At 45.9% G+C, this 10,049-nt stretch overlaps 1 protein-coding gene across 1 annotated transcript in view; it reads left to right on the top strand.

Moving 5' to 3' along the window:
* The first annotated feature begins 703 nt into the window (after window positions 1–703).
* LOC135506780 (uncharacterized) overlaps window positions 704–10,049 on the top strand; it is a 63,428-nt gene continuing 54,082 nt past the window's right edge. The window contains exons 1-3 of the mRNA XM_064926160.1: window positions 704–747; window positions 9,846–9,912; window positions 10,010–10,036. Coding sequence (XP_064782232.1) covers window positions 9,846–9,912; window positions 10,010–10,036 — 94 coding nt within the window. The 5' untranslated portion in view covers window positions 704–747. The remainder of the gene's footprint in view (window positions 748–9,845; window positions 9,913–10,009; window positions 10,037–10,049) is intronic.

Raw genomic sequence — 10,049 nt, 5'->3', positions numbered from 1 at the left:
GGGTTTGAGTTCTAGTGAAAGAAAGCTTCTTTTGAAGCTGGACAGTTTTTCTTCTGAAGAAAGAACATGCTTTTATCCAGATTCCCCCAATCTATATTTTCATCTATTCAGTCAGGTTTCAAATAAAGTGCCATTTTGGATGTATTTTGTCTGGAGCAATTGTACTGTTTAAAACACTATGATGAACTGTATTCCAAATAGCCTACTGTTAAATCATGTCACTTTATCTAGGTTGACTGGTTGTGTCACTATGAGGGGCGGCAGGTAGCCTAGTGGTTGGAGCGTTGGACTAGTAAACGAAAGGTTGCTAGACTGAATCACCGAGCTGACAAGGAAAAAGCTGTAGTTCTGCCCCTGAACAAGGCAGTTAACCTGCTGTTCCTAGGCCGTCACTGTAAATAAGAATTTTTTTCTGAACTGACTTGCCTCGTAAAAAATAAAAATAAATGAGGACTACTCTGAAGTCAATATTTTGATTTTCATCAAATTTTTCTTAAGGTCCAAGTTGGTCTTTCATTACTGTCAATGCCGCTTGTATTGCATATCTTTCCTGGCAAACCTCACCTAACTTTCTGCTTTTCAAATGGGTGTTCTTTTTACAGTATTACACAACTTAACCCCCCAAGCCTATTGGAAAAAAGGAGGCGTGTTTATCGTTTCTAGTTGAGGTATACGACTGAATAAAATGAGGGAGGATGGGAGGCTGAGTGCACAGGACGGAGAGGTAAAGACAGGTGCAGCTTCAAGGTAAGAGGAGTCTGGCATTCATGCAAACAGACATTTATGGCACATTATACCCTGCTTTTAAGATATGACATGTTTGAAGTGGCACACACCTCATTGACTAGGCTGGGCTAAGAAGTAACATCTGTTTTAATGCATTTATGCCATTTAGAGCCAGGGAAAACAGGGAAATCAGGGGAAAAAGTCCCCAAAAAAACATGTCTATTTACTCACGTTTGCTGCTGGGACACACGAAGGAAACTAAAACGATTAATTGAGTTTTGCACTAGAAGCTGGAAGATATCCAACAACAGGTGAAGGTGGAGTTTTAATGCCAGCCTTTCCCGACAAACATTGTGGCCATGTTCCCCTGCTAAGACGTGGCATGCATCAACCAATGATTGGGTATCACATTGACTATGTCATCGATGTGGATAGCTGATACATAAAATACCTATCAAGGCGTTGTAAGAGCTGGCATGCGTCAGCAATGCCTGGGCGGAGGTACAGTACATGCCCATTAAGTCATAGGAGCATTAGCAGCTCTTAAAGGGCCAGAACCACATTTTGGCCTTTGCAACACAGGCTCTACTGAGTTATACCTACTATAATATGCTTAACTTGCTATAATAACTAAATAATTTTAATTGATTGTATTTATATAGCGCCTTTCCAGCTGTTCAAAGTGCTGTAATGGGGGGCAAACTCACCCCATAAATGTGTAGCACCCACTTGGGTGATGCATGGCAACCATCTGTGCCAGAACGCGCACCACACATCAGCTATCAGGTGGAGAGGTGAGGAGTGTTATTTGCCAATATGGAATGAGGGGGATGATTAGGTGGCTATGATGGAAATGGGGCCATGATGTGATTTTACGGACGAGATCTAAATTTGATCACCCTGTTGCTGTAGATTGAAACCTTTGTAGTGTATTTGAGGTTTAAAAATGCTTCTAAAGTTTGTAAATTCCACTTTGAATGTTTCATTTATATTTTTGTTCGGTATATACTGAAAACTTACTACCGTTCAAAAACTTGGGGTCACTTAGAAATGTCCTTGTTTTTGAAGAAAAACACTTTTTTGTCCGTTTTTAAAATAACATCAAATTGATCAGAAATACAGTGTAGACATTATTATTGTTGTAAATCACTATTGTACCTGGAAATGGCTGATTTGTGTATGGAATATCTACACAAACGTACAGAGGCTCATTATCAGCAACCATCACTCCTGTGTTCCAAGGTACGTTGTGTTAGCTAATCCAAGTTGATCATTTTTATAAGGCCTTTCGCAATTACGATAGCACATCTGAAAAATGTTGTTCTGATTATAGAAGCAATAAAACTGTCCTCCATTACACTAGTTGAGTATCTAGAGCGTCAGCATTTGTGGGTTCAATTACAAAATGGCCAGAAACAAAGATCTTTCTTCTGAAACTCGTCAGTCTAATCTTGTTCCGAGAAATTGCCAAGAAACTGAAGATCTCATTCAATGCTGTGTACTACTCCCTTCACGGAACAGTGCAAATTGGATCTAACCAGAATAGAAAGAGTGGTGGGAGGCCCCGGTGCACAACTGAGCAAGATGTTATGAGCTTGAGTGAAGACCCAAAAGCGGTTTTAACAGAAAACAGAGTTCTTTAATGAAAATACAGGAATGGCATAAATCCTCTTCCAACGTTGTCAGCGGAACAAAAAGAACGTTAGTATAGTGCAGGATGCTCCTGCCAGGCAGACTCCGACAGGACAGGACAAGGTGGAAGCAAACGAGACGACAGCTTGCTTCTGGCATCAAAAAACACAAACAAGAATCAGACACTGAAAGTAGCAGGAACAGAGAGAGAAATAGAGACCTAATCAGAGGGGGAAGAGAGAACAGGTGGGGAAGAGTGAAAGAGCTAGTTAGGGCAGATGTAGAACAGCTGAGGAATGAGAGACAGAGAAGGTAACCTAAAAAGACCAGCAGAGAGAGAGAATGAAGAGAAAGGACAGGAACAGACATAACAAGACATGACAGTACCCCCCCCCACTCACCGAGCGCCTCCTGGCGCACTCGAGGAGGAAACCTGGCGGCAACGGAGGAAATCATCGATCAGCGAACGGTCCAGCACGTCCCGAGAGGGAACCCAACTCCTCTCCTCAGGACCGTACCCCTCCCAATCCACTAGGTACTGATGACCACGGCCCCGAGGGCGCATGTCCAAAATCTTACGAACCCTGTAGATGGGTGCGCCTCGACAAGGATGGGGGGGGGCGGCACGAGCGGGGGCGCGAAGAACGGGCTTAACACAGGAGACATGGAAGACCGGGTGAACGCGACGAAGATAGCGGGAGAAGAAGTCGCACTGCGACAGGATTAATGACCTGGGAAATACGGAACGGACCAATGAACCGCGGGGCCAACTTGCGAGAAGCTGTCTTAAGGGGAAGGTTCTGAGTGGAGAGCCATACTCTCTGACCGCAACAATATCTAGGACTCTTGGTCCTACGCTTATTAGCGGCCCTCACAGTCTGCGCCCTATTACGGCAAAGTGCCGACCTGACCCCCTTCCAGGTGCGCTCGCAACGCTGGACAAAAGCCTGAGCGGAGGGGACGCAGGACTCGGCGAGCTGAGATGAGAACAGCGGAGGCTGGTACCCGAGGCTACACTGAAAAGGGGATAGACCGGTAGCAGACGAGGGAAGCGAGTTGTGGGCGTACTCTGCCCAGGGGAGCTGTTCTGACCAAGACGCAGGGTTACGAAAAGAAAGACTGCGTAAAATGCGACCAACAGTCTGATTGGCCCGTTCGGCTTGACCGTTAGACTGGGGATGAAAGCCGGACGAGAGACTGACGGAAGCCCCAATCAAACGGCAAAACTCCCTCCAAAATTGAGACGTGAACTGCGGACCTCTGTCGGAAACGACGTCAGACGGAAGGCCATGAATTCGGAAAACATTCTCGATAATGATCTGAGCCGTCTCCTTAGCAGAAGGGAGCTTATCGAGAGGAATGAAATGAGCCGCCTTAGAGAATCTATCGACAACCGTAAGAATAACTGTCTTCCCCGCTGATGAAGGCAGTCCGGTGATAAAATCTAAAGCGATGTGAGACCACGGTCGAGAGGGAATGGGAAGCGGTCTGAGACGGCCGGCAGGAGGAGAGTTCCCAGATTTAGTCTGCGCGCAGACCGAACAAGCGGCGACAAATCGACGCGTCACGTTCCCGAGTGGGCCACCAGAAACGCTGGCGAATGGAAGCGAGCGTACCCGAACGCCGGGGTGGCCGGCTAACTTGGCAGAGTGGGCCCACTGAAGAACGGCCGGACGAGTAGGAACGGGAACGAACAGAAGGTTCCTAGGACAAGCTCGCGGCGACGGAGTGTGAGCGAGTGCTTGCTTTACCTGCCTCTCAATTCCCCAGACAGTCAACCCGACAACACGCCCCTCAGGGAGAATCCCATCGGGGTCGGTGGAGACCTCAGAAGAACTGAAGAGACGAGATAAAGCATCAGGTTTGGTGTTTTTTGAGCCCGGACGATAAGAAATAACAAACTCGAAACGAGCGAAAAACAGAGCCCAACGAGCCTGACGCGCATTAAGTCGTTTGGCTGAACGGATGTACTCAAGGTTCCTATGGTCAGTCCAAACGACAAAAGGAACGGTCGCCCCCTCCAACCACTGTCGCCATTCGCCTAGGGCTAAGCGGATGGCGAGCAGTTTGCGATTACCAACATCATAGTTACGTTCTGACGGCGATAAGCGATGAGAGAAAAAGCGCAAGGATGGACCTTGTCGTCAGAGAGAGAGCGCTGAGAAAGAATGGCTCCCACGCCCACCTCTGACGCGTCAACCTCAACAACAAACTGTCTAGAGATGTCAGGTGTAACAAGAATAGGTGCGGATGTAAAACGATTCTTAAGAAGATCAAAAGCTCCCTGGGCGGAAACGGACCACTTAAAGCACGTCTTAACAGAAGTAAGGGCTGTGAGAGGAGCTGCCACCTGACCGAAATTACGGATGAAACGACGGTAGAAAAGCGAAGCCCAGAAAGCGCTGCAGCTCGACGCGTGACTTAGGAACGGGCCAATCAATGACAGCCTGGACCTTAGCGGGATCCATCTTAATGCCCTCAGCGGAAATAACGGAACCGAGAAAAGGGACAGAGGCGGCATGAAAAGTGCACTTCTCAGCCTTCACATAAAGACAGTTCTCCAAAAGGCGCTTTATCGCACGTGCTGAACATGAATCGAGAGAGACGGTGAAAAAATCAGGATATCGTCCATGTAAACGAAAACAAAAATGTTCAGCATGTCTCTCAGGACGTCGTTAACTAGTGCCTGAAAGACAGCTGGAGCGTTAACGAGGCAGAAAGGAAGAACCCGGTATTCAAAGTGCCCTAACAGAGTGTTAAACGCCGTCTTCCACTCGTCCCCCTCCCTGATGCGCACGAGATGGTAGGCGTTACGAAGGTCCAATTTGGTGAAAAACCTGGCTCCCTGCAGGATCTCGAAGGCTGAAGACATAAGAGGAAGCGGATAACGATTCTTAACTGTTATGTCATTCAGCCCTCGATAATCCACGCATGGGCGCAGGGACCCGTCCTTCTTCTGAACAAAAAAAAACCCGCTCCGGCGGGGAGGAGGAGGAGACTATGGTACCGCGTCGAGCGAAACCGACAAATAATCCTCGAGAGCCTTACGTTCGGGAGCCGACAGAGAGTATAATCTACCCCGGGGGAGTAGTTCCCGGAAGGAGATCAATACTACAGTCATACGACCGGTGTGGAGGGGAGAAGTGGCCTTGGAACGACTGAACACCGTGCGCAGATCGTGATACTCCTCCGGCACCCCTGTCAAATCGCCAGGCTCCTCCTGTGAAGAAGAGACAGAGGAAACAGGAGGGATAGCAGACATTAAACAGGTTACATGACAAGAAACATTCCAGGATAGGATAGTATTACTAGACCAATTAATAGAAGGGTTATGGCGCACTAGCCAGGGATGACCCAAAACAACAGGTGTAAAAGGTGAACGAAAAATTAAAAAAGAAATGGTTTCGCTATGATTACCAGAGACAGTGAGGGTTAAAGGCAGCGTCTCACGCTGAATCTTGGGGAGAGAACTACCATCTAAAGCGAACAAGGCCCTGGGCTCCCTAACTGTCTGAGAGGAATGTCATGTTCCCGAGCCCAGGTCTCGTCCATAAAACAGCCCTCCGCCCCAGAGTCTATCAAGGCACTGCAGGAAGCAGATGAACCGGGCCAGCGGAGATGGACCGGAAAGGTAGTGCGTGATCCAGAAGGAGAGGCCTGAGTAGTTGCGCTCACCAGTAGCCCTCCTCTTACTGATGAGCTCTGGCTTTTACTGGACATGAGGTGACAAAATGACCAGCGGAGCCGCAGTAGAGACAGAGGCGATTGGTGATTCTCCGTTCCCTCTCCTTGGCCGAGATGCGAATACCCCCCAGCTGCATAGGCTCAGCATCCGAGCCGGCGGAGGAGGGTGGCAGTGATGCGGCAGGTGGCAGTGATGTGGAGAGGGGAGCAACGGAGAACGTGAGCTCCTTTCCACGAGCTCGGCGACGAAGATCAAACCGTCGCTCTATGCGAATAGCGAGAGCTATTAAGGAGTCCAGACTGGAAGGAACCTCCCGGGAAAAGGATCTCATCCTTAACCTCGACGTGGAGACCCTCCAGAAAACGAGCGAGCAAAGCCGGCTCGTTCCAGTCACTAGAGGCAGCGAGAGTGCGAAACTCAATAGAATAATCCGTTATGGATCTATTCCCCTGACATAGGGAAGACAGGGCCCTGGAAGCCTCCTCGCCAAAACAGAACGGTCAAAAACCCGTATCATCTCCTCCTTAAAGTCCTGATACTGGTTAATACACTCAGCCCCGCTCCCAGACTGCCGTGCCCCACTCACGCGCCCGTCCGGTAAGGAGAGAAATGACGTAGGCGATGCGGGCTGCGCTCCTATAGTAAGTGTTGGGCTGGAGAGAGAACACCACATCACACTGAGTGAGGAATGAGCGGCACTCAGTGGGCTCCCCAGAGTAACACGGCGGGTTGTTGATCCTGGGCTCCGGAGACTCGGAAACCCTGGAAGTGGGCGGTGGATCGAGGTGGAGTTGGTGAACCCGTCTTGTGAGGTCGGAGACTTGGACGGCCAGGGTCTCAACCGCATGTTGAGCAGCAGACAATTCCTCCTCGTGTCTGCCTAGCATCGCTCCCTGGATCTCGACGGCGGAGTGAAAAGGGTCCGGAGCCGCTGGGTCCATTCTTGGTCTGATTCTTCTGTTATGAGCTTGAGTGAAGACCCAAAAGCGGTTTTAACAGAAAACAGAGTTCTTTAATGAAAATACAGGAATGGCATAAATCCTCTTCCAACGTTGTCAGCGGAACAAAAGAACGTTAGTATAGTGCAGGATGCTCCTGCCAGGCAGACTCCGACAGGACAGGACAAGGTGGAAGCAAACGAGACGACAGCTTGCTTCTGGCATCAAAAAACACAAACAAGAATCAGACACTGAAAGTAGCAGGAACAGAGAGAGAAATAGAGACCTAATCGGAGGGGGAAGAGAGAACAGGTGGGGAAGAGTGAAAGAGCTAGTTAGGGCAGATGTAGAACAGCTGAGGAATGAGAGACAGAGAAGGTAACCTAAAAAGACCAGCAGAGAGAGAGAATGAAGAGAAAGGACAGGAACAGACATAACAAGACATGACACAAGAGGACAGGTATGAGTCTAGTTTGAGAAACAGACGCCTCACAAGTCCTCAACTGGCAGCTTCATTAAATAGTAACCTCCAAAACACCAGTCTCAACGTCAACAGTGAAGAGGCGATTCCGGGATGCTGGCAGCAGGGGTTCTAGAACCAAGTTCCTACATTTGAATATAAACATTTATTTTATCTAACAAAACTATGCTACAATTTATCTCTGGGACCCTCAGGATGACAAATCAGAGGAAAATTACTGAATGTAAGTACATGATTTACTTTCAGAGGTGAATGTATCAAACCAGTTGCCGTGATAAATGTTTTTTGTTGTTGTGCACTCTCCTGAAAAAAATAGCATGCTATATTTTCACTGTAATAGCTACTGTAAATTGGACAGTGCAGTTAGATTAAAATCCTCTTTAAGGATCGGACCCTTTGTTTCAATATTCACCTAAAATGACATACCCAAATTTATCTGCCTGTAGCTCAGGACCTGAAGCAAGGATATGCATATTCTTGGTACCGTTTTAAAGGAAACACTTTGAACTTTATGCAAAATTGAAACAAATGTAGGAAAATACAACACATTAGATCTGGTAAAAGATCTGGTATAATACAAAGGGAATTCTTTATATCCTCTTTGAAATGCAAGAGAAAGGCCACAATGTATTATTCCAGTTTAGGCACCATTTAGATTTTGGCCACTATATGGCAGTAGTGTATGTGCAAAGTTTTAGACTGATCCAATGAACCATTGTATTTCTGCCCAAATGTGCCTAATTCGTTATTTAATACATTTTTAAGTTCATAACTCTCCTCAAACAATAGCATGATATTCTTTCACTGTAATATATACTGTCAATTGGACAGTGTAGTTAGATTAACAATAATTTAAACTTTCTGCCCATATCAGATGTTTCTTACAACCTCATGCTAATCACGTTAGCTCATGTTAGCTCAACCGTCCCATGGAGAGAATTGTAAAAGTTTCTAGCAATGATTGTATCCAAGGAAGGAAATATATCTATTCCCAACTATTTAAAGTAGAACTTTAGTCCTCAATCTGGGTCTTAAGAGGCAGTAGGGCAGATTTGGTTGGATTTATTTTATGACTTGAGATGGAACTGAATTTGAAACAGCGTTTGGGTGGGATTGAGATATATTGTCTAGATAAAGTAAGATATCATCGCTGTATAATGAGATCTGCAGAATTGAGAGATATTAGTGTAATTTCTTTCGATTTTCAAATTTGCCTAGGCCAGCGGTTCCATAGACAATAAAAAAACAGTGGTGAGATGGGATGACCTTTCCTGCTACTTCTAGTTATTTGGAACAGAACAGAGCAGGTATTGCCTGTTATTACTACGGCTGAGGGATTGGCATACAGTATTGTAATCATATCAATGAAATTGGAGCCAAGTCCCATACTGTATGTTCCAAAACTGACCAAAGATGTGACCATTCTAATTCATCAAAAGCTTTTTCTGCGTTGAGAGAGAGAGCTTTGGTTTCTGATGAAGCATGTTAGATATGTAATAGACAACAGAGGTTATCGGGATAATCGGTTTTTACAAACCCGCTTTGGTTCGGATGTACCAATTTGGGTTTTGAGACGGGACGATTTGAGAAAATAGTTTAATATCTGTGTCTATCAAAGTTAAAGGGCGATAGTGAGAGCACTTGTTGGCCTCCTTACCTTTTTTTATGAAAGCAAAATTAGTGCTGTATTTACATCCATTTCAAATTAACCTTTGTGAACGGCTATGTTAATAATTTCAACTAACAGTGGACCTAATTGGTTCCAAAATTTTAAATAGACCTCAGGAGGAATACCATCCCAACCAGGTGATTTGCCTTTATTCATGTTATCCAATGCCCTTTTGAGTTCAAGGTGAGAGGTTCAGGCTCACAGCAAGCCGTTAAAATGTTGTTTATCTACCTTACTTGAATGCAATGACTGTAAGTCACTCTGGATAACGTGTCTGCTAAATTACCAAGATGTAAATGTAAAAATGAACACTTGCAAAGCACACTGGGTATTATACTAATGAGCTTCACTACTAAACAAGACCAAATTTGGTCAGTCTGGACCAAATCTGGACCAATCATAGACGTCCATGTTTCACAAGTTTAGAAAGCATAGTACAGCACAGTACAGTAGAGCATAGTAAAGTATAGTGGAGTACAGTAGATTCCGAACATGTGAAATGTAGACGTCTACTTTTAGGTCAAATCAAGGCCAGTTCGGACCGGCACAGATCTGAACCAATCATAAACATCTATCTTTGTGGACGTTGTGACGTTGAAGTCAAAGCCAGGGCGGACTGACCAAATTTCAACAACTTTATAACGTCCATGGACGTCCAGCGTCAGTCACTGCTCAGTGGCTCTCCATTCATAATTGCCTTCATCTCGCTTTCAGATGAATCGACTTGTGGTTATCATTGCGACTATCCTTGTCCCCACTGGATACAGTGCTGCAGAAGTTTGTAAGCGATTGTTTTATTATTTTGTTGGCCTGTGACTGTCTTCTGCTTTACATTTTGTGGCTCTTCGCATAACTTTTCCCCTTTTCAATTTCAACAGTGTGGTGTTACCATGATCCTAGTTGTAGTAAGTATTGATT

This window comes from Oncorhynchus masou, chromosome 3, assembly GCF_036934945.1.
Source record: "Oncorhynchus masou masou isolate Uvic2021 chromosome 3, UVic_Omas_1.1, whole genome shotgun sequence".
Lineage (NCBI taxonomy): Eukaryota > Metazoa > Chordata > Actinopteri > Salmoniformes > Salmonidae > Oncorhynchus > Oncorhynchus masou.
The sequence above is the reverse complement of the archived record's forward strand: the minus strand, read 5'-3'. Positions and strand labels throughout refer to the sequence as shown.